Source organism: Chiloscyllium plagiosum, unplaced genomic scaffold (genome assembly GCF_037043375.1).
Source record: "Chiloscyllium plagiosum isolate Xiang-an unplaced genomic scaffold, Cpla_swu_hap1 HiC_scaffold_11, whole genome shotgun sequence".
In the NCBI taxonomy this organism is placed as follows: domain Eukaryota; kingdom Metazoa; phylum Chordata; class Chondrichthyes; order Orectolobiformes; family Hemiscylliidae; genus Chiloscyllium; species Chiloscyllium plagiosum.
Window position 1 is genome coordinate 80607340 of NW_028270149.1, and position 26036 is coordinate 80633375.

The 26036-nt window shown below is 42.8% G+C and overlaps 1 protein-coding gene across 2 annotated transcripts in view; it reads left to right on the forward strand.

Annotated features, from left to right (window-relative positions):
- Positions 1 to 3968: 3968 nt before the first annotated feature.
- The window catches only part of LOC148148847 (sodium- and chloride-dependent neutral and basic amino acid transporter B(0+)-like), a 96281-nt gene continuing 74213 nt past the window's right edge, over positions 3969 to 26036 (forward strand). The window contains exon 1 of one of the 2 annotated variants that reach the window (XM_087992207.1): positions 3969 to 4128. In XM_087992207.1, coding sequence (XP_087848333.1) covers positions 4036 to 4128 — 93 coding nt within the window. In that variant the 5' untranslated portion in view covers positions 3969 to 4035. The remainder of the gene's footprint in view (positions 4129 to 26036) is intronic. The other variant, XM_087992210.1, reaches the window with a different exon arrangement.

The following is a 26036-nucleotide window of genomic DNA, read 5'->3' on the forward strand; positions in this document are numbered from 1 at the left end:
AACTAGTTACCCTAGCTACCCCAGTAGCTGGAGCACCTGTTACATTGTATCTTATTGAGAACACTTGGTGCTGTCAGGTAGCTCTACCAGCTTTTAATTCACTGAAAGATACAGTACACCCACATCTTCATAACATCTCCCCTCTTAAGAAAAAAATGAACCATCATGATGGAAAGATGGCTTCATTTTTTTTCTTAACTTTTTAAACATTATCCTAAGATGCAGATAACTTTAATATAAGTTCACCTTAACTTCTTCCCATATACCTATATATATATTAAACATTAAATAGAGATAAATCTCATCTAAAAACACTGGGAGGGAGCATAAGTTTGAACCTAGCATGAAGATAATTTGGGAAGCTTTCTCGTGGGTTGAGAAGACTAATAGTAAAGGTAAAGTGGCCATAGTCGCATCAGACCATTGGGCTGCTCTCTGGTGATGACTTAACCTGAGGGTGACTATGCCTCAGTTGAGGGGTGGGGTTGAGAAGGAGAATCATTATATTCCTCAAGCATGGAAGCAGTCCATTTGGCTCATCAAGTCCACACTGACCCTCCAAAGAGCAGCACACCCAGAAACACTTCACTACTCTTTCCCTGTAACTCCACGTTTCCCATGGTTAACCCACCTAGCCTGCACATCCCTGGACACTAGGGGACAATTTAGCATGGCCACTCCACCCAAAACTACAAGTCTTTGGAGTGTAGGAGGAAACCATAGCACCCAAACGAAACCCATGCAGACATAGAGAGAGTGTGCAAACTCCACCCAGTCACCCGAGGGTCGGAATAAAACCCGGGTCCCGAGCACTGTGAGGCAGCAATACTAATCTCTGAGCCACTGCACTGCCCTTCATGGTAACTTCAGCTGGTGTGGGAATTGAACCCATGCTGTTGGCATCATTTTGCTTCAGAAACCAGCCATCCAGCCAATTTCCTGTATAGCCCTCTAGTACTCACCATTCCAATACCGATCTTCAAAAAGAGGGAGTATGATGGAGGCGGTTAGTAATGTTATAGAGGTAGGAGGTGTAGTAAGGTGCTTCCATTGAATGAGTAGGAAGTGTAGTGGGCAGAAAGGATGAGTAGATTGGGAGGATAAAATCACGTGGAGTATTGTGAACAGTTTAAGTAATTTATTTAAGAAAGTATATACAATTGTATTGGAAGCAGTTTAGAAAAGGTAAATTAAACTAATTTCTAGATTGAGTGGATTGCCTTATGGCAAATGGTTGGTAAAACTGAACTTATATCTGTTGGAGTGTCGAGGAATAAGAAGAGACTTGATGGAAGAATAAGGCCCTGAGGGAACTTAATAAGATAGATATAGAGACAGAGCTCCATTTATGGGAGAATCGAGAAGTAGATGCTACTGCTTAATGGTCAAGGGTTGCCCATTTAAAAAGAAATGAGGCAAGTTTTTGAAGGTGTTGAAAGCACAATTCCTTATTTCTTTTTTTAAAAGCAGATGTACAAAGATTCTTGTTTAGCAAGGGATGAGATGTTATCTGGATAGCTTGGAATGTAGATTTGGGGTTAAAATCAGATCAACCATGAATGGTGAAGCAGTCTTAAAGCTCTGAATAACCAACTCCTGCTCTTTTTCTATGTCTTTATGTATCTTAGGTACAGAAAAGCAGAAAGTGTGCTATGACTCTCTAATGAGGCCATCAGCAGGCTGATGCACCAATGGTGAAGGGCACGACGCAAGGAAGCTGAGCAGTTCATTAGGACCTCCATCAGTTGTTGGCAATGGTGAGGGAGGGTAGCTGGGATAGTAGTGTGGACTCTCTCAGGAAATAAAGGTATCTTGGTGGAGGGAAGGCCGATTGGAAGGTAGAGCAGACAGGCAAATGATTTCCTTAGCCTGATGAAATGTATCGGCTCTTTCCATGTAAATACTTGTCAATAGTTTCCCTTAATTTTCTTTTCACTTTGTAATGACCTGATGTCAGGGGAAGAAAGAATCTCTGCTTCATGATCTTTGGGCAGTCTGTGTTGAAACAATATGTTACATCTGTGGATCTCACAACCAACCACCTTCAGCTGCTTCATCAACAATCTTCACTCCATCCTAAATCCAGAGTTTGGGATATTCAATGATGATTCCACAATGTTCAGCACTATTTGTGACATCTCCAATACTGCAACAATCTTTGTGCAAAAGTAGAGGGACCAAGACAGCATACAGCTTCAGGCTGATAAGTGGCAAGTAACATTTCTGTCATTCAAGTGCCAGGTGCTGGTGATCTCCAACAAGAGAGAATGTAACCATGGCCCTTGACAAATTGCACAATCTTTGCTGAATCCCTCACTCTCAAACTTCTCAGATTTCACTTTGACCAGAAAATGAACTGAACCAGTTGTATAAATAATAAAGTTGCAAGAGCAGGTCAAAATCTAGCAATTATACTGCAAGTAACTCTCCTTCCTGTCTGTCCACCAGTCAGAAGTGAATTGAAAAACACTGCACATAACTGGATGAGTACAGCCCTAAAAAAGATCAAAATCACCCAGGCCAAAACAGCTCACTTGATTGGCCTGTCAGCTACCATCTTTAGCATTCGGTACCTTCACCAGCAATGCACAGTAACAGCAGTGTGAACTCCAAATAAGATACTCTGCAGTAACTCTCCAAGGCTTCTTCTCCTCACCTTTCAATCCAACAAGCTCAAACGTCGAGGAGGAAAAGGTGAGCAGGTGCATGAGAACAGCACCATCTGAAAATTCCACTCGAAGCCGCACACCATCCTGACTTGGAATTATAGAACATAGAATAGTACAGCACAGAACAGGCCTTTCAGCCCACGATGTTGTGCCGACCACTGATCCTCATGTATGCACCCTCAAATTTCTGTGACCATATATATGTCGAGGAGTCTCTTAAATGTCCCCAATGACCCTGCCTCCACAACTGCTGATGGCAACGCATTCCATGCTCTCACAACTCTTTGTGTAAAGAACCCGCCTCTGACATCCCCTCTATACTTTCCTCCAACCAGCTTAAAACTATGACCCCTCATGTTAGTCATTTCTGCCCTGGGAAATAGTCTCTGGCTATCGACTCTATCTATGCCTCTCATTACTTTGTATACCTCAATTAGGTCCCCTCTTCTCCTCCTTTTCTCCAATGAAAAAAGTCCGAGCTCAGTCAACCTTATAAGATAAGCCCTCCAATTCAGACAGCATCCTGGTAAACCTCCTCTGAACCCGCTCCAAAGCATCCACATCTTTCTTATAATAGGGCGACCAGAACTTGACGCAGTATTCCAAGTGTGGTCTAACCAAAGTTTTATAGAGCTGCAACAAGATCTCACGACTCTTAAACTCAATCCCCCTGTTAATGAAAGCCAAAACACCATATGCTTTCTTAACAACCCTGTCCACTTGGGTGGCCATTTTAAGGGATCTATGTACCTGCACCCCAAGATCCTTCTGTTCCTCCACACTACCAAGAATCCTATCCTTAATCCTGTACTCAGCTTTCAAATTCGACCTTCCAAAATGCATCACCTCGCATTTATCCAGGTTGAACTGGATTCGTTATATTCGTGTTCCTCACCGTCACGGGGTCAAATCCTAGGATTCCTGCCCCAACAGCATCATGTGTGTGTCTCTGCACCCTCAGGAGTTCAGTGTTTCAAGAACACAGTTCACCATCACCTCTCCCCAAGACAATTAGAGTTGGTCAATAAATTCTGGACTTGCCAGTGATGCCCAATTGCACAAATGAACAAGAAAAAGAAATACCTGTCACTTTAAAACTGACTGTTTGGAAACAGTTATAACTAATAGCTGATCTGGAATGTTTGGATTGACGGTAGAAATCACCTGGGACCTTGCATCTAATAACATGTGTAAACAGGACTATTTTCCTTTTAACAAACTGACCACCAACTGCAGGGTCATTGGACCTTGTACTGCTCTCAGCCCTGGTTCTGAGATGAAATTGTTACCCAATGCTGTTAGCAATTCACGTCAGAAAGGTTTACACAAAAGCTTCACAAGACGAATGCTTAAAGTGTAGTCAAGAATGGACAAGAACGAATTGGCTTTATCTCCGAATGAACAGCAAAAACACCCTCCTGAGGGCACTGTGATATTTGAGCAACGCAAGGCTGTAAATGTACGTGAAACTCTATATGTAGAGGTTGATGCTTTTGGGATTCTGCTTGTGCTTTTCCATCTGTGGGGTTTAGTAGAGGGGGTGCTAACGGCTTGTTAGGAACCGAGGGATTGGAGCAGTGTAGTCATCAGTGAAATCTTTGACTGAGCCACTCTATTTCCATCTGACTTGCAGATTTACAGACCAGCTTGGCTGGGTGGGTGGATGGGATGCATTTGTTTTAACTCCATTATTTATATTGACCATTTGTTCAGGTCAGAATTGGAACACTGCTGAAGTGTCATGGAAAGAGTCATGTAGCTGCCCTCCACATTCAGCCATTAAACAATGGCTGACATTTAGCAAGCTACAATATAGTCTAGACCAAAAATATATACTTTTAACAAATATCCAGTAAGGAAAATGGGTAACCATGACTAATAAAAGAAGTTAATGATTGTATTAAATCAAAGGAAGGACTGTATGAAGTATCCAAAATAGTTTGTAAGCCTATGAATTGGAAACATTTTGGAATTCAGCAAATGATGAATGACAGAAATACTAAGAATGGGAGAATAGAACATGAGAGTACACTAGCTAGAGATATAAAGTTGGAGTATAAAAGTTTCTACAGGGATGTAAAAATAAAACAAAAACAATATCAAAAGGGTGCCCATTACAAGAAAAAACAGAATTTTAAAAAAGAGGCAAGGAGAAAGTGAGGACTGCAGATGCTGGAGATCAGAGCTGAAAAACATGTTGCTGGAAAAGCGCAGTAGGTCAGGCAGCATCCAAGGAGCAGGAGAATCGACGTTTTGGGCATAAGCCCTTCCTCAGGAAGAAGGGCTTTTGCCCATAACGTCGATTCTCTTGCTCCTTGGATGCTGCCTGACCTACTGCGCTTTTCCAGCTACACATTTTTCAGCTTTAAAAAAGAGGGTAAGGATACAGCAGCAAAACTAAATCAATATTTTGCATTTATCCCCATAGAAGAAACTGAAAATATCCCAGAAAAAAATAAGAATCTATGGACTAATACAATTAGAAATTCGGTTTCAAAAATGTCAATATTGGCAAACAAAAGTATGAGAAAATTTAATCCAATTTAAAGTAAGTAAATCTTCTGAACATGAGTTACATTTGGGTGGCACAGTGGTAGCACTGCTACCTCACAGTGCCAGGGACCTAGGTTCAATTCCACTCACAGCTGATTATGTGTGTGGAGATTGCACATTCTCCCCATGTCTGCGTGGGTTTCCTTCAGGTACTCGGCTTTCCTCCCACAGTCCAAAGGTGTGCAGGTTAAGTGGATTGGCTGTGCTAAATCGTTCAGGGATGTGCAGGCTAATGCATTAGCCATAGGAAGTGCAGGATTATGGGAATAGGATAAAGGAGTGGTTCAGGTTGGGATCCTCTTTGGAGGGTTGATGTGGACTTGATGGGCTGAATGACTAGTTTCCAGACTGTGGGGATCCTGTGATGAACTCAGAATGATCGAAAAGGTGGATATAGCGATAATGAATGCATTTGTGGTCACAATTAAAAATTCTACGTCCTTTGGAATAGTAACTACAGATTAAAAGTTAACAATGCAACTTCACTATTTGCAAAAGCAAGGTCCAAAAACAAGGAACTACAGACCTGTTAATGTAAACACTCATGGAAATTTATGAAAAAAGGGATCATGTTTAAAAACTGTTTTAATTTTTTGAGGACATAACTTAGTAGATTTTCTCTGGGTGGGATGGGGAAAGGGAAGGGGTGTGGTTAGGTGGAGAGGACCAATGGATCTTGTATATTTAGCTTTTGACAAGGTTCCACACACAACGTGAGGAAACAAAAACAACGTATGGATCTAAAGAAGTATGTATTCACTGATTAAGAACTGGTTAACGGGCAGAAAACAGAAAGTAGGTACAAATGTATCATTCTTAATTGGAAGAAGTGTCATATCAAACTCAAACGGTTGACTCCATTTCTCACTGCACAGATGCTACCAGACTTGCTGAGTTGGGTTGGTGACGATTCGCTGCCGCCGATTCGCCACCAACATTTCTCCACTGGGGTCGTTTGACCTCTGGAGACTATTCCCCACCGGAAATATATATATGTAGTGATTGTTTTACCTCCCGCCTGTTCTTTCAAACTTCTCAGTCCCCTTTATTTATACAACAACGTAGTACATATTGATAAAAAAAGAGGTGAAATATCATTTTATTGGTTTATACATAAAAATGAGCTACAAACACTTGCAGTGGCGATTTGTCCTCAGCACTGAAAGGGCAGTGGCTAATCGGTGGCGGTGAATGGTCCCATCCAGGCTGAGTTTCCTCAGCATTCTATCTTATAAGATTTCCAGTATCCACAGTTAATGCTTTTATTTGAGTGTAAATGTGAGTTATGAGGAAAGTGCAAAGATGCGTTTTGGCTTTGGAGAGGCTATCTGAGTGGGCAAAGAATTGTCAGATGGAATACAGTGTGGAGAAATATGATACAATGTACTTGGGTTGGAAAAACTGAAATACAGCATACTTCTTTACCATAAAAGATTGGGAAGTGTTGAACTTCAAAGAATTGGTTTCCTTGGTTCACCAGACACTGAAATTTAACACATTGTGACTGCAAGCAATTAAGAAGACTTTCATTACAAGAGGATTTTAGTACAGAAGTGAAGTTGTATTACTGTAACTGCATAGAATCTTGGTGAAACTACACCCTGAGAATTGTGCATAGCTTTTGTCTCCTTACCTTCCCAGAGCAATACTTGCTGTGGAGGGAGTGCAAAAACAGGTTCACCAAATTCCCATTGGTGTCCTGCAATTAAAGATTGGCATGCCATTTGTGTCTGAAATGGGGAAGAATTTCTTCATTCAGAAGAGGGTAAATCTTTACAATTTGTTTTCTGCTTGGGTGTTAGGGTAGAAGATCAGCCATAATCATATTGAATGCTGGACTATCTTGAGGGGCTGAATGGCCTACGCTGGCTCCAATTCCTTCAATTCTGGTGTGGTGAATATGGGGAACTATAAAATTTTGACCCAACAAAGATGAAGAACATTGGTGCATGTGTAGGTTGATGCATGTGTAACTGAGAATTGCTGGTGTTTCAAAGCACTTGTACATTTAGGGTGGCAAAGTGGCTCAGTGGTTAGCATTGCTGCATCACAGCACCAGGGACTCAGATATGATTCCACCATCAGGCCACTGTCTGTGTGGAGCTTGAACATTCTCCTCATGTCTGCATGGGTTCCCTCTGGTTGCTCTGGTTTCTCCCACAGTCCACAGATGTGCAGGTTAGGTGGATTAGCCATGGGAAATGCAGGGTAACAGGGATGGGAAGGGTTTGGGTGGGCTGTTCTTCAAAAGATTGATTTGGACTCAATGACCCAAATTACGTCCTTCCACATTGTAGGGATTCCATGATTTTGGTGATAAAGATTGTGGTTTGATTGCTGAAACCTCACTCAGCTTCTGCACTGCATCCCAGGGAGTGCATGTTTAGCAGCTTAGGGAAACTGTTTAGGCCTGGACACTGTCAAGTTACTTCAACACTATATCCACTCAGGTACTTGACGTTTCCCCCATATATTCCTGAATTGTGCCTTGCAGGTAGTCAAGAAAAACTGAGGTGTCAGCAGATGAACCACGTAGCAGAATATCCAGCTGCAAGTTTTGATCAGTGTGTTGATCACAGGGACTCACCAACTGTAATACTGCTGTATGCAAAGTGAAGATGATTATTTTGGACTTGGAGTGCTCATTGTTATGGACCAGACCAAACCCCCTCAAAATATTCAGAAGATAGTCTAAACCCGAATGTTTTGTGATTTTAAAGTTAAATGTAAGATGATGCATTCTAGATGCCATTCAATTGGTCAAACTATCAGATTTAAAGCAAAACACATTGTATTCATACACTATAGTTAAAATAAAGAAGGAATTGAATAACTGAACTGTATTGGAAGACTTACCAGAATAGAAACAGCTGATACAGTAACTATTCCTAATTAACTGTTCCAATACAGTAGCATCCCATAAACACACCCTTGGCAAAAAGCAAATTCATTAAACAGATTGTCTCATATGCAACCCCCATAGCATAAAGACAATCCAAGCTTTTGGCTGTAACCATGAGAGGGAGAAAATAGCTTTCACTTCTTCAAGATCCCAACAGCAACTGCTGAAATCTAAACTAAAAATCCTGGTTCTGTGGGAGTTCAACCACACCCATTCAGGCTGCCTCTATTATTCCAAATTAAAAAAAACCCAAGGCTTCACAAGTGGTTTATTTTCTCAATCTGCTCGACACCTGTCCCCCATTCTGTTTCTAAGCCGCAGCATCATCACATGAATTGCCTGGAAATTGTTTGGCACAAACAACATTTGTTACGCATCAAGTATTTCTTTGACATTGTCCAGTTCTTGCTGCATGTGGGTTTGGATTGCTTTCTGTTTGGAGGTGTTAAGAATGGAGTGTGAACTCTGTGCTAGCATCAGTGAGAACAGGAAATTGAATCAACATTTTCAGAAGGAGAATGATGACAGAAATTCAATAATGAACCAAATCCCTTTGTATTTCATCTTTTAGCTATTCCTGCACCAACGGTACCCACTAAGTACTTGTTTCCTTCTAATCTGTAATATTTTCTGGTTATCCACAATGAGTTTATCAGTCACGGATATAATGATTTTCTGATAGGCTCTGATTCCTTTAGTGGGTTACATTGATTGCCTGAAGACAACTAACCTCCTATTTCGTATCTTCCATGGATTTCATCAGGGGTTTGGTTCACTGAGATGGCCAGGAGGTGATGTGAAATGGTGCCAATGGCATGGAATCAATTCCTATCATCCATTTATGGAGGTCCTGCTTCACTGGATGAGCTGCATTTGTGGCAGCACTCAAGATTTTAGTAAAAAAATGATCTCTCTCTCTCTAATAGAGAAAGATGTGTGTGGTCTATTGTGACCATGGATTAATGATGATGAATTTGATACCTCCTCCCATCCCTCCTTGGATCATGACCCATCACGGAACATCAGGCCATTGCATCAACTATGGTCACTAACCTCATTACACTTGGTTTCATGTAGGTCATGAACATTGGAACTCAGCACTATCTTTTTGTGATATGCCACTCAGCAGTTCACTAACTTCCTGATGCCACCTTCCTACTCTTTTCTACCTTCAGTCACGTTCACACTCATAGCTCTGAAGGATTAGAGGTCTGATCTCAGGAGCAGACATCCGTTTTTTAACCTTCATCCTGTTTTTCTTGGTAATCCACTGGCATTTCCTTGTTAGCCGAGAGCTAGAGATGTGATGTTTCTTGTGATGTTGAACACTAATGTTAAGGTATCCCTCATTTCTCAAGTTTAGAATCTGAGTGTTCAGATCATTGGAGGGAACCAGTATATTCTCAATGACCCACTCTCCAACGTTGAATATTCTGTACTCAGCAAAGATGAGTCCCCTCTGCGTCTCCACCTTAATAAATTTCAGGCAAGACATGTTGTTGAATCCTTCTTTCATCATCTTTGCCTCTGTGCCCATTTCTTTGGGCAGGAGTCCTCTCCCCATCCCAAGGACCCCTTTGCCCATCTCCAACACTCTCCCTCCATCTGGACCCGTCCCTCTGGCATTCTGCCTGTACTTGACCTGTTCGTTGAGAATTGTCGATGTGACATTGCTCACCTCAATTTCTCTGCCCCCTTCATCCATTAAAACCTGTCTCTCCCTGAACTGACTGCACTCCCTGCACTCAGATCCAACCCTGACCTTTTTTATTAAGCCTGCTGATCAGGGCGGTGCTGTTGTAGTCGGGGATACTGGTCTCTACATTGCAGAGGCTCAGTGCCAGTTCTCAGATGCCTCCTCCTGTCTCCCTCTGGACTAATGACCCCACCATGGAACATCAGGCAATTGTATCAACTATGGTCAGTAACCTCATTTCATTTGGTGATCACCACCCACCCCCCCGCCCCACACCTCCAAGCTGACAGTAATCCAACCCCGCACAGCTTGCTTCTACCTCCTTCTGGAAATCCACAAACAGAACTGCACAAGCAGATCCATTGTTTCTACCTGCTCCTACCAGGAATTCATTTCTTCCTACCTTGATTTGGTCTTTTCTCCCCTGGTCCAGTCCCTGTGCACTTAACATTCGCGATTCCTCTAATGCTTCAAGCCACTTTTGGAATATCCAATTTGCAAGCTCCAGCTGCCTCCTATTCACCATGGACATGCAATCCCTGTACACGTCTATTCCCCATCAGGATGGTCTCAGGGCTCTCTGCTTCTTCCTGGATGGGGTAAGTGGAACATTCCTTGTTCCAGTCCTATTCTGGCCCCCACTCATCACTTTTTCTCCAATATATCAACGATGTCATTGGTGCTGCTTCCCTTTCTCAGCCAGAACCGGAATGATTTACTGATTTTGCTTCCAATTTCCACCCCACGCTCACTTTCATCTGGTCCACCTCTAACTCATCCCTCCAAATTCACCTAACTCCTCTTTCAAAAATCACTGGAGTCAGGGAAAGTCCCAGACGATTGGAAAATTGCTGTTGTAACCCCCCTGTTCAAGAAAAGATCAAGACAAAAGATGGAAAATTATAGGCCGATTTGCTTAACCTCGATTGTGGGTAAAATTCGAGAAACCATCGTTAAGGATGAGATTTCTAAATTCTTGGAAGTGCAGGGTCAGATTAGAACAAGTGATCATGCATTTAGTAAGGGGAGGTCGTGCCTGACAAACCTCTTAGAATTCTTTGAAGAGATAATAAGTAGATTAGACAAAGGAAACCCAGTGGATGTTATCTGCCTAGACTTCCAAAAGGCCTTTGATAAGGTACCTCACAGGAGGCTGCTGAATAAGGTGAGGGCCCATGGTGTTTGAGGTGAGCTTCTGGCATGGTTTGAGGATTGGCTGTCTGACAGAAGGCAGAGAGTTGGGATAAAAGGTTATTTTTTGGAATGGCAGCTGGTGACAAGTGGTGTCCCACAGGGTTCAGTGTTGGGGCTGCAGCTGTTCACATTACATATTAATGATCTAGATGAAGGGACTGGGGGTATTCTGGCCAGGTATGCCAATGATGCGAAGTTAGGTGGACAGGCTGGTAGTTCTGAGGAGGTGGGGAGACTGCAGAAAGATTTCGACAGTTTAGGAGAGTGGTCCAAGAAATGGCTGATGAAATTCAATGTGAGCAAATGCGAGACCTTGCACTTTGGAAAAAAAACATAGGCATGGACTATTTTCTGAACGGTGAGAAAATTCATAAAGCCAAAGTACAAAGGGATCACGGAGTCCTAGTGCAGGATTCTCTAAAGGTTGTTTTGCAGGTTGAGTCTGTGATTAAGAAAGCAAATGTAATGTTGTCATTTATCTCAAGAGGGTTGGAATGTAAAAGCAGTGATATGCTACTGAGACTTTATAAAGCCCTAGTTCAGCCCCATTTGGAACACTGTGTCCAGTTTTGGGCCCCACACCTCAGGAAGGACATACTGGCACTGGAGTGTTTCCAGTAGAGATTCACATGGATGATCCCTGGAATGGTAGGCCTATTACACGATGAACGGCTGAGGTTCATGGGATTGTATTCATTAGAGTTCAGAAGATTGAGGGGAGATCTAATAAAAACTTACTTCATGGCTTGGAAAGGGTGGACGCTGGGAAATTGTTTCCAATTAGTGGTTAAACTAGGACCCATGGGTGTAACCTTAAAATTAGAGGGGGGTCAATTTAGAACAGAAATAAGGAGACATTTCTTCTGCCAGAGAGTCGTGGGCCTCTGGAATTCATTGCCATGCAGTGCAGTGGAGGCCGGGACGTTAAATGTCTTCAAGGCAGAGATTGATAAATTCTTAATCTCACAAGGAATTAAGGGATGCAGGGAGAGTGTGGGTAAGTGGTGTTGAAATGCCCATCAGCCATGATTGAATAGCGGAGTGGACTGAATGGGCTGAATGGCCTTACCGCCACTCAGATTTCTTATGGTCTTATGGTTCCCTTCCTCGACATCTCTGTTTCTATTTCCAGGGATTCACTAGCCACTACTATCCACTATAAGCCCACTTACTCCTACAGTCACTCACAATATACATCCTTGCACTTTGTTTCCTTTAAAATCTATATTCCATTCTAACATTTCCTCTATCTCCATCGCCTATGTTCTAATGAGGTCAACTTCGACAAGGGACCCTTAGAAATGTCTACTTTCTTGCTGAACCAAGGATTCCCCAACACCATTGTCGACAGGGCCCTCAAATGGGTCCAACCCATCTCCTGCACTTCCTCCCTCACCCCCACTCTTGTTTCCCACAAGAGCAATAAGGTTCCCCTTATCCTTACCTACCATCCCATCAGAAGATCATCAGTGCCATTTCTGCCACCCCCAGTGAGATGCCACGATCAGACACATATTCCCTCCCCTTGTCTACCTTCTGCAGGGATCATTTCCTCCAGATCCATTCTTCCTTCTCACCCAACACCCTCCCACAGCCCCATAGCACCTTCCCCTGCAACAGTCGAAGGTGTAACATCTGCCCATTTACCTTCTCCCTCCAGTATCCAAGGGCCCAAACATATCTTCCAGACGAAGCAGCACTTGCACCTCTCACAATCTAGTCTTCTGCATTTGCTGCTCAAAAACAGTCTCCTCTATATGAGGAAACAAAGTGTAGACTGGGCGGAAGCTTTGCAGAACGTCTACATTCTCCCTGCAAAAATAACCTTGAGCTTCTAGTTGCGTGCCACTTTAACACACCACCTTGTTCCCTGGCTAACTCTGATTTAGAACATAGAACATAGAAGAATACAGCGCAGTACAGGCCCTTTGACCCTCGATGTTGCGCCGATCCAAGCCCACCTAACCTATACTAACCCACTATCCTTCATATACCGATCCAATGCCCGCTTAAATGCCCATAAAGAGGGAGAGTCCACCACTGCTACTGGCAGGGCATTCCATGAACTTACGACTCGCTGAGTGAAGAACCTACCCCTAACTTCAGTCCTATATCTACCCCCCCTTAATTTAAAGCTATGCCCCCTTGTAATACCCGACTCCATACGCGGGAAAAGGTTCACACTGTCAACCCTATCTAACCCCCTAATCATCTTGTACACCTGAATCAAGTCACCCCTAAACCTTCTTTTCTCTAATGAAAACAGCCCCAAGTGTCTCAGTCTTTCCTCATACGATCTTCCTTCCATACCAGGCAACATCCTGGTAAACCTCCTCTGCACCCGTTCCAGTGCCTCCACATCCTTCCTATAGTATGGCGACCAAAACTGCACACAATATTCCAGATGCGGCCGCACCAGAGTCTTATACAACTGCATCATGACCTCAGGACTCCGGAACTCAATTCCTCTACCAATAAAAGCCATTTCTCTCCAAAGATGCTGCCTGACCCACTGAGCATTTCCAGTAATTTCTGTTTTGTACCCTCAGTTACCTGTTGTCTTGGATGCTCCATGCAGATTAAACCAGTAAGGCCTGAGACATCACGCCAATCATTTCAGAGATGAACCCTTTCAATCTCTCTGGTGGTGTACAGTGCAGCCAGAAAGGTTGTCAAAACTTTGAATGAGTCTCTACATCTACACTGATGAGCAGAACCTGGAGAGGCCTGGACCCTCTCATGGGGACCCTTCACTACTGTCCCTCTGTCCAACACCCCTTCTTGCTCATTTGTGATGTGTGACTCATTAGATCATAAGCCAACACCTTTCCTTGTTGGTCTCACTGAGCTGTGTGTATTTGAGGTGGTGGATGGTGTGTATAAGTCCTCTGCTGCATGTTGGAGCCCAGTGATCACCAGCTCCAGTTATTGGCTTGTACAGAGAGGACAAGAGTCAATTCTCTCATAACTCACAAGTCACTTTATTAATGTTGTTAGACAATAAGTGTGTATAGCTGAAACACCTGTTGGCATAAACCAAAAGCTAGAACTTGTTTGTAACTCACTAGGGTCCTCTGATACTCCTTGAGTAGTCACAAAATATAAAAGCTAATACCCAAGCAGGATAGCTGCTGATGATGACAAGGGCTGACGCTGGCCAGGTGCTTCTTTCCCCGCCTCTCTCTCAATGTTGGCACCGTGTTTTTGACATAGGGTTCACTGCTGTGATGGTCAGTCTCTGCAGTTTTCACTGGCTCCACATCCAAGAGTCGTCTTCTTATTTCTTTCCTTTCGAAATGTCTGTCTCTGCACCATTGGCTCAGGCTTATCATATGCCTTTACCTTATTGGCTCTGGCCCACGACTTGGGCAGCTTGTCCAATTAAGGTTTTTGCATTACTTTATCTTCCTTTGGCATTACTTCATCTTTCCAGAGAACTTAGCTAGTATAAACCAGTTTCAACTTCACACCATTACCTGGACACAGGCCATTTTAGTTCACAAGCCGCTTCTTCCTACACACCAGTAATTCTGCAGTGTGTAGGCAGCTTGTATCCCTCTCTCTCTTTTCCTGCAGCCACTGGCTAACATCTCTCCCCTTTTTATCCAAAGCAACTTATTTTAGGATCATTTTGTGTCTCTTTCTGTGGACCACTCCTGGAATTGTCAGTATCCCACAAAGAATGTGTTGTATGTGTTGTGTAATATTGTTATAGCAAAATAGAGAAAATAACATAAACAGAACACGAAAGAAAAATATAATAATATAAAGAGAACATGCAATACAAGTATGAAGAAATAATGTGTATATAACTTAATTCAGTGTTTTCATAATATTCCTTCTGTTTCATGACAGGCTCAACCTCAGATCTCTGCACAATTTCATTTGTCTACCTCCTAAGCTGACATACATTGGGTATGACAACTATTAATGCACATAGACTCACTACCACAGCAACATGTGACAGAATTCTGATCCACAGATGTATTTGAACATTGGATCCCCTATTCCAGAAACTGTCCCACAACCCGGGGTCCTGCAACAACTCCTTTGCTTTATCAGGAAGAGTTCTAATTATTTTAGTGTGTTTGGTCCGTTGATGGATTATCTCTTTTGCCTCTCTGTTTTCAGGCCCCGTCTTACCCCCTCCAATTGTTTTGATACAAATGGGCCCTTGGGATCATTTACTGCTGTCAATTGACACTTGTGTTTTCGTCCCTGGTGTGTGAAGTTGTCTGCTAACATAGTGATGGTTTTTACCCCTTTCAGAGGTGATATTCCTTTCCTGTAGCAACAGTGTCCATCAAGCGATTCTGTTTCAGCTAACTGAACCATCTTTAATCCTTCTGTCTAATAGTCGCTGTGCTGAGGTATGTTCTGTTAGTAATTGTAAGTGGGTTCAGTCGTACTATGTAGATAAAATGCTGCACTGCCCAGAAACAGCCAACAAATTTTTCACATACTGTGTACTCTGCTCGACCAGTGACAGTGTGTGTGAGTTGTCTGCTCCCGATCTTAACTTCCTTTGCGTCTCCTGTAACAGAACCTGTGAAAAGGGTGGTACCTATGGTGGCTACCTCCAATGAAAACAGCTCAGTTGGATTTGGGATTTTCAGAACAGGCATGGCAGATAGTGCTTGCTTTAGAGCTGCAATGGCTTGTCTGTGTTCCATTTTCCACTCGCACGCCACAATCTATTTTAATAACTAAATAGCGGGGCTGGTTTTGTGGTCAATGTGGTCTCTGCAAGACTCCACTAAGCCTTGGAAGGATCTCAACCCTTTGACATCCCACAGAACAGGGAATCTGCTGATCGCTTCGTCCATTTCTCTTTTCCCCGATGACAGAATCATTCCCAGATAAGTAATGTCCTGCTTCATACCTGCGCTTTCTTAGGGTTCACTTTCAGGCCCAACTCATGCAACAATTGCAGTACTTCAATTAGCAGCTGATAGTGTTCCTTTTCAGTTTCGGTTTGTAGAAGCAAGTTGTCTACACTAAACATTAATGTCTTGAGAATCTTTTACCCTTCCCTTAGACCTTGTTGAAAAATGGACGGGGAATTAGGAAATCACTGTGGCAGGGCAGTCAATGGATATTGCTGGTCTTGGAAAGTAAATGCAGATTTATATTGGTACTCTTTCTCCAGTGGAATTGACCAAAACACATTACTTACGTCCAAAACGGTGACCCATTTTGCTTGACTACGATCTCTGGGTTAGTTGCTATGGTGGAGGCTGTAAACGGGGTGGCCTTGTTCAATGTTTGGCTGTCTATCACTATTTGCCAGCTACTGTCTGGTTTCGTAATTGGCCAAATAGGTGAGTTGTTGGTGGAAGCTACAGGTCTCAGTATCCTTTGTTGCAGCAAACTCTGTATCACTTTCCCTACCTCTTCTTCTGCCTGTTTCAGAAAACCACACTGCTTCGGTGTCTGGTCCCTATATAAACACACTCTTGGCCATTCTCCCACAGTCATTTATTTGTCGGGCAAATACTGCTGAGTGCCATACAATGATTCGTTGCACTTCATAACTGTCACTCATCTCCCCTGTTTTATCGACATTTCCCTGACCGTGCATATCCTATCCTGAAAAACCCCACTGGGATGAGTGTGCAGTTTACACTACTGGCAAATCATGCAATTAACGGGATCAAAACAGAGTTCCACTTTGACCACATAGTTGCTCCCTAAAACATGTTTTTGTTCTTGAGATAATTTAATAAGGACCACTGAATGCTTTAATACTACTCCTCCCACACTGACTTCCAACAGTACCTTCACATGTCCCAATTGTGAATGCCCCATAAATCCACTTAGAATGATTTTACTTTGAATTTTCCAATCTGCATCATTGATCTGGGTAATATGAACAGTGTTTCGGGATCCCCCAGTGTCCCAAAGGAACCTAAAAGGGTGATCTCCGATCCTACTATTCACTATGGGTCTCCCTGTTTTATCCCACCGCGCATCACACACCCATGACTGAGAGACCTGCGACCATCACTAAAGTTCTGAGTACATCCCGAAGAGATGGTAATATCTCCATCATATCACATTGAAGGTTGGGTCTGTTCAGTCCTTCCATGGGTAGGGGCTGGCCTGCCATCCAGCCTGCATTCTCATGTCTCTGGTTCGGGCATTTCTTTGGTGAAATGTCCATCTTGGCCACAGTTACAGCACTTGGATGCCCTGCTTTGAACGTGCCCTGTTCCTGAGATGGTTCCTCTACCTGTATATCTTCTTCTTCCCAGTGTCTTCCCTCTGAGCAGGGCCATCCCCTTCATTTCTCCAGGCTGTTGCCTGATCTTTGACGGACATCATCCTCACCCGAGAGGCCTTGTGTAATTTTGTTTTCCTTTTCCCATGCTCTAACCATCTTCCTGATCACCCAGACCTCTGTATGCATGTTATCAATGGAATCAAACTGTTCTAATACCCTCCTTGACTCTTCAATACCAGCGTTCTCAGCCCATCGGTTCCTAAGCGGTTCCAGATGCTTCCTATGTGCCATAGAAACCCTGAAACACCGCCCAAAGGTGTGCCGTGAACATGGTGGGGTGATCACCTTTCCTTTGATAGCACTTTGTTAGCGCCTCATAACATAAGAACATAATAACTAGGAGCAGGAGTAGGCCATCAGACTCTTTGAGCCTGCTCCACCATTCAATAAGATCACAGCTGATCTTTTTGTGGACTCAGATCCACTTAGCCTTGCTCTTTCCACATCCCTTAATTCCTTTATTGTTCAAAAAAACCTAACAGCTTCAAAAACATTTACTGAACTAGCATCAACTACTTCACTGGGCAAGGAATTCCATAGATTAACAACCCTCTGGGTGAAGGAGTTCCATCTGAATTCAGTCCTAAACCCGCTCCCTCTAATCTTGAGGCTATGCCCTCTAGTCCTCAGTTCACCTGCCAGTGGAAGCATGCTCTCTACTTCTATCTTATCTATTCCCTTCATAATTTTACATGTTTCTATAAGATCCCCTCCTCATTCTCCTGAATTCCAATGAATACAATCCCAATCTACTCAGTCTCCCCTCATAAGCCAACCCCCACCCCAACTCCAGAATCAACCTCCTCTGCATCCCTTCCAGTGCCATTACATCCTTCCTCAAGTAAGGAAACCAAAACTGCACGCAGTACTCCAGGTGTGGCCTCATTAGCACCTTGTACAGGTTGTACAACATAACCTCCCTGCTCTTAAATGCAATCCCTTTAGCAATGAAAGACAAAATTCCATTTGCCTTCTTAATATCTGGAGGACCTGCAGACCAACCTTGTGATACATGCACAAGGACACCCAGCTCCCTCTGCATAGCAGCATGCTGCAACTTTTTACCACTCAAGTAATAATTCTTTTTACTGTTACTTCTACCAAAATGTATGACATCACATTTATTAAAATTCCATCTGCCAGATCTTTACCCACTCACTCAATGTATCTATGTTCCTCTGCAAAGTTTCACAATCCTCTGCACATTTTGCTCTGCAACTCATCTTAGTGTAATCTGCAAATCTGACACCCTAAACATGGTCCCCAACTCCAAACCATCTATATAAATTGTAAATAATTGCAGTCCCAACACTGATCCCTGAGGCACACCACTGGTCACTGATTGCCAGCCAGAATAGCACTCATTTATCCCCATGCTTTGCTTCCTGTTAGTCAACCAATCCTCTATCCATGCTAAATACTTTACCTCTATTACCTTATCTTATGCAGCAGCCTCTTATGCGGCACCTTGTCGAAGGCCTTTTGTAAATCTAGGTACACCACATCCAGTGGGTCCCCATTGTCCACCTTGCTCGTAATGTCTTCACAGAATTCCAAAGGATTTGTCAAGCATGACCTGCCCTTCATGATTCCATGCTGTGTCTGTTCAATGGGACAAGTTCTATCGAGATGCTCTGCTATTTCTTCCTTACTAATAGACTCAAGCATCTTCCCCACTAGAGGTTAAGCTAACCGGTCTATAATTCCCCATCTTTTGTCTATCTCCCTTTTTAAACAGTGGCGTCACATTTTCTGTTTTCCAATCTGCTGGGACTGCTCCAGAGTCCAGCGAATTTTGGAATATTACCGCCAGTGCACCTGGTATTTTCTCCCGCCATCTCTTTTTAGTACCTTGGGATGCATTCCATCTGAGCCAGGAGACTTACCTATCCTTAACTCCATTAGCTTGCCCAACACTACCTCTTCTGTAATAATGATTCTTTCCACGCCCTCGCATGCATTCATCTCTTTGTCAATTATTGACATATTATTAGTGTCCTCTACTATGAAGACCGATACAAAATATCTGTTCATGCCTCTGCCATTTCATCACCTCCCATAACTAAATACCCCATTCTCATCCTCTAAGGGACCAAAGTTTACTTTAACCACTCTTTCATTTTATACATTCATAGAAACTTTTGCTAACTGTCTCTATATTCTGTGCTAGTTTTTTTCTCATCTTCAAACTTACTTTTCTTTATGGCTCTTTCTGTGGCTTTCTGTTGACCTTTAAAGTTTTCCCAATCTTCTTTTTTCATGCTGTCTTTAGCCACTTTGTATGACTTCTCTTTCAACTGGATAGCCTCCCTTATTTCCGAAGACACCCATGGCAGATTACCCCTTTTCTTACAGTCCTTCCTTTTCACTAGAATACATTTTTGCTGAGCACTTTGAAAAATTCTTTCAAAGTCCTCCACTACTCATCAACTGTGCCACCATAAAATCTTTGTTTCCAGTCTACTTTAGCCAAGTCCTCCCTCTTCTATTATAGTCCCCCTTGTTCAGGTAGAGGATCCTGGCATTGGATTTGATCTTCACACACCCCATCTGTATTTTAAATTAAACCATACTATGATCACTCCTTCCAAGAAGATCCCTAACTATGAGGTCATTAATTATTCCTGTCTCAATACACAGGACCAGATCTAGGATAGCTTGCTCTCTTCGTCTGTTTCATTACATACTGTTCCAGAAAACAATTGCAGATACACTCAATGAACCCGTCCTCAAGGCTACACTCACTGAGCTGGTTTGACCAATCTATATGCCAATTAAAATCCCCCTTGATAATTGCAGTACCATTTTTACAGGCATTACTTATTACTTTGTTTATTGCCTGCCCCAATTTGATATTATTTGGTGGCCTCTCGACTACGCCTATCAGCACATGTGCTAACCTGCTGTTTACCTTCATATTTACCATCATACTCCCTTTCCCTTTCCCTCCCCCCCCCCCCCCCACCCCGACCTCACTAGTTTAAAAGTCCTAGTGATGACCCTATTTATCTTTTTTTGCTGGAACAAGTAGGGACCCTCCCATTGGTACAGATCCCTCAGGTTTGAAAACTGATGCTAATACCCCATGAAATGGAACCTCTTTTTCTCACACCACTCCCTTAGGCACGTATTTACTTCCCTAATTTTCTTATCCCTCAGTCAATTTGCATGTGCCTCGGGCAGTAATCCAGAGATTATGACCCTTGAGCACCTGTTCCTTAATTTCGATCCTAGTGCTTGATAATCTCCAAACAGGTCCTCCATCCTAGCATGCTTAATGTTGTTAGTCCCAACATGGACCACAACAATTGGATCCTCCTCCTCCCGCTTCAATATGCTTGCAAGCCAGTCAGAGATGTCCTGGACCCTGGAACCAGGTAGGCAACACATCATCTGGCTTTCAAAGGATACTATCTGTCTCCCTAATTATAGAATCCCCTATAACTACCACTTATCTTTTTTCTCCCCCCTCTTGAATGGCCTTCTACGCCATGGTGCCATGGTCATCCTCCCCGCAGCCCTTTTCCTCATCCATACAGGGAGCAAGAATTTCGTGTCTGTTGGATAAGGTCAAAAGCTGAGAGTCCTCCTTTCCTGAACTCAGGATCCTCCTACTTGCCTCACTTCCAATCACATCCTGTTGACACTGACCATTGACTGAATTTAAATTACTTTATCTACCAGGTGTGACTGCCTCCTGAAACAAAGCATCCAGGTAAATCTGCCCCTCTCAGATGTGCCACAGTGTTTGAAGCTCAGATTCCAGATCATCAACTCTGAGCCGGAGTTCTTGCGGCAACCAACACTTGCTGCAGATGTGGTCACTGCCGTACATGATGGGATCAGGCAGCTCCCAATTCCTACAGCTACAGTACATCACCTGCCAAGCCATCTCTACTTAATGAATTACTGTATATAAACTTAGGAGTTAAATCATTTCTAACACTTCTCTGCTATGGTCTTTTTCAAATAACTATCTAGTAGTTAAATAACAACAAACCAAAATAAATTTTAACCAATCACACAGTACAGAAGAAATAGAAAAGCCTGACCCATATCAACACACCATAAAGTCTTTTTTTTTGGTTAGAGTAGGGGCACGGGTGGGAGACACTACACGTGGAGTGATATACGAGTCCCCTACATCAAAGACATCTCGGAAATGACTGCCAGACTACACATGATACCCCTTGGCATCATGGTAACCCACAAACTCACCAGCACACTAAAACAGCAGCTAATGAACTTGAAATACCCGTTACAGACACCAAGAAAAACTAATGTCATTTACAAAATACCACGTAAGAACTGTAAGAAACACTACATTGGACAAACAGGCAAAACTCTAGCCACCAGGATATGAACACCAACTAGCCACAAAACAACATGACCCTCTCTCACTAGTATCCTTACATACAGATAAGGAAGGACACCACTTCGACTGGGACAACACATCCATCCTAGGACAAGCCAAACAGAGACACGCAAGAGAATTCCTAGAAGCATAGAGATCCGGTCAGAATGCCATCATCAAAAACATAGAGTTAGACCCCATCTATCACTCCCTGAGAAAAAGAACAGGAAATTACATTACCACAGGAAATATCATCACCACAGGAAATGACAACACCAACCCAAAGAAACCCAAACATATTAATAGAAAGCAGAAATCATGTACAGTGCTTTGCCTGAGGCCTACTGAAGATGTTACCTATTAGGGTGACAAAAAGTCTGGAAATAAACCTTCCAGCTCAGTGAGCAAATCTACATCTACAACCTCAACCTGAGCTACAAATCTTCTCAAAACCCTCCAATAGATCGCTACTGCCTTCTGTACAGTTTTAAATTTCTTGTCTGAGATCTTCATTTGGGCAACCTTCCGCAGCGGGTTTTCTAGGGTGACCTGCATACTCTTTGTACTGCAGCCACTTCCTATTACATATTCCTGAAGGAGTCCCATCCAATCAGGGCAGTCCATTCCTTCCTGATTGATCATATATTAGTAGCTACGAATTAACCCCAACCTCCTGTTCGGTCTGATTCAAGTCTCCCGCTAACTCAGCTGAGAGATGTTCCCTCAAAACCCAAGCTCCTCTTCTTGCCAATTTGGTTTGACTTGAGTCTTCCACTGACTCAGTGGAGAGACTTACCCTCTTGCCCTTACAGGGATGACAAAACATGTTGGAGCCTGGCAAATGTGGGCTCCCGTTACTGGCTTGTACAGATGGGACACAAGTCAATTCTCTTGTAACTCACAAGTCACTATATTACTGTCTTCGACAATACATGTGTGTACCTTATACATTTGTTGGCAGAAAGCAAAAGCTATAACCTAATTGTACACCCTCTCGGCTACTCTGGCACTCTCTAACTAGTCACAGTATACAAAAGGTAATACCCGAGCAGAATAGCTGCTGATGCTGCTGAGGACAGACGCTGACCAGGCACTCTGATCCCTCACTCTCTCTCTCTCTCAATGTCATCATCGTGTTCTTGATGTCGGCACTTTACTTCTGCAATGGCCGATCTCTGAGGTTCTCCCTGACTCCACAGCCAAGAGTCATCTTCTTATTCTTTTCCTGATCTCTTTCAAAATGTCTATCTCTTCTCCATTGGCTCAGGCTCATTCATATATCGCATGCCTATACCTTAACAGCCCTGGCCCATTACTCCTTGTCAAATAGGCTTTTGCATTACTTCATTTTCCTTGCTTTGAGCAGAATTTGGTTAGTACAAAATGGTTTCAACTGGCTCAGACCAGTACTTGGAATCAGGCAAATTTAGTTCATAAACTACTTCTTCCTAATGCATTCAGTATTTTTCTATAGTGTGTCAGCAGCTTGTGTCCCCCTCTCTCTTTTCCTGCAGCCGGTCTCCTGTCTGTTTCCTCAGAGTGAGTGACCTCCTTTCAAAAATCTTCATAGACCAGAGCACCAACTCCTGTGGCAGGCTGGAACGTTGTCCAGGAGATGATGCAAGAATTAGGAGAAGCAACAAGGATTCCGAGACATCATATTTCAATGACTTTTGAAAGTAACTCAATACGAGTGAGTACTGTTTGCCACTAACTGGTGCTGTGGCACAAAGTGCAAAACTTGTGTGCAATTTGGCACTTTACTTAAAGTTAGCATTTTTAATCTCTTAGATATGGCCATTAGACCATAAGATATATTAGCAGTATCAGGCCATTCAGCCCATTGAATCTACTCTTCCATTCAATCATGGCAGGGCAAGTCAACCAAATTAAGACCACTGCTGCACAGCAAATGAGACTAGCCAATTAAGTAATAGACTGGTCTGTTTCCATTCTGTATGACTCTGACTTAACTGGTTTGCATAAGTGCTCAATAAGAGACTGATCTGAACCCCAATAGAATAAATAAGACAAGTTAATGGAATGGAATGCTCTGATGCAGAGCAGAAACACTGAGTTAGGCAGTGGGGATCCCCAGTGGAGGACTCTCTATGCGGGAGTCCTCCCCCATTCTCTCAGGGATCTGGAGTGAAGGGTGCTGCATGCAGCAGTCCCCTGAAACTGCAGATTGCAGTGGTTCACGGACTCCCGGCCCAAATGCTTGTTCTGTGGTGCTGTGGAGTCCGTGGACCATGTATAAATTGGGTGTGGGCATTTGCACTCCCTTTTTGATTTTCTTAAAAACCCCGTCCTCTGCTTTTGGTTGCACTTCAGTCCCACGCTCCTGACGTTTGGGCACCCAGTACGGAGGAGGGAGGGCAGGTCTGAAGACCTCCTCGTGGGTCTGCTCCTGAGCCTGGCCAAACTGGCCATAACCCGGTCCAGTCAGCGGGCTGTGGAGGGGGTCGTAAGGGCTGATTGCCTTCCTGTCTTCCGCAGTTATGTCAGAGCCTGGGTTTCTCTGGAGAAGGAGCACATGGTGTCCACCAACATCCTTGAGCTGTTCAGGGAGAGGTGGGCACCACAGGGAGTGGAGTGTATTATTTCCCCTTCCAACTCTATATTTATTTAATCCCTACCCTCCCCTTCACTGTTTGATCACACAGCATTGTCTTCTAAGAAGGGCACTGCTTGTCACTGGCCAGTTGGGTGTTTCCTTTCTTCCTGGTGGTGTAAATTGAATAAAGATTTGTATACCTTGTGTCTTTCACTGTGTCTCATGAAAAAAAAGAAAGAAAAATAGAAACCCTGAGTTTCCTGAGAGGAGAAGGAGATGCTTTTATGTTGCCCCCTACTACACCCCATGCCTCACCCTTTATATTTCTCTGTCTTCAACCGCAAGCTGACAAGGGATTGAAAAATTGCATAAGATGGGTGAGTTTTTAAAGCACTCAAGGCTGAACACCATAGGGAAAGCATTAGTTTATGAAATGGGAAATGGAGCAAGTATGAGATGAGCAGGGGCCTTGGTAAGTAAAATTAGATGAGTAATTATACTGTTCATTGTGTAAAGCAAAATCTGGTTTATAGTTTAAGACTGTTCAATGTTTAAGGAATTGGTAAGGTCCCTGGTATACACTAATGTTCTTTAAACTAGAGAAAGTAAACAAAAGAGAGTAATTTAAGGGGAGATAGTGGTAATGACATTAGACTAGTAATACACAGAACTGGCTAATTCTCTGGAATTCAAACCCTTCCGTTAGATAAGCTCAATTGATAGATCTCGCTTACCAAGTTAGTCTCAGTGACCATTGATTGTTACAAAAACATATCTGGCTCACTAATGTTCTTCAGGGAAGGTAATTTGCTGTCTTTACTGAGTCTGTCCTATATATGACTTGAGATTTACAACAATGCGGCTGACTAGTTCATAACCAGCGTGTAAAAAGTTTTAGCCAGGAATCCACTTCAAAGGTAATGAGGGATGAATAACAATTGTTGGTCTTGACACTTATGCCTGCATTCCATGAAAGAATCTATAATAAAGCATCACGCTCTGGTGACATTATGGAACTGCACTGCTGCCTTACTATACTGCTGCCCTACCCTCTCTCTGGTTACCCTCTTGCTGTTAATGTATTTGTAGAATCTCTTTGGATTATCCTTAACCTTTATCTGCCAACACTATCTCATATCCTGTCTTTGCCTTCCTGATTTCTCTCTTAGGGATATCCCTACACTCTTGATACTGATTTAGGAGATTCAAATGAACCAAGTTGTTTATGTCTAAAAGAAGATTATCTTTTATTCTTAACTAGAACCTCAACATTTTTATTCATCCATTGTTTCTAATCTTACCAGCCTGACCCTTCACTTTAACAGGAACAAAATATCTCTGAACTCTCGTCATCACATTCTTGAACACCTCCCTGACGTCTTTTTACTGCAAGCAGTCTATTCCAATCAATTGTTTTGAACGTTTTTGTCTCATACCATTAAAATTTGCCTTACTTCAATTACAAATTTGAACTTTTATGGAAGGCTTATCCTTTTCCATAACCATTTTGAAACTAATAGAATTATGATTGCTAAACCCAAAATGTTCCTCCACTTTTACTTCACTCACCTGCCCTGCCTTATTTCTCAAAAGGTTTAGTTTTGCTCCTTCTCTAGTAGGAGCATTCACATATTGATAAAGAAAATATTCGTGAACATATTTGACAAATTCTTCACCATCCAAATCTTTAACACTATGGTAGTCTTAGTCAATGGCTGAAAAATTAAAATCCCCAGTTACTATAAACTTTATTATGCTTACACATATCTGAGATCTCCCGAAATATATTTGTTTCTCAATTTCTCTCTTACTATTGGGGAACCTATAT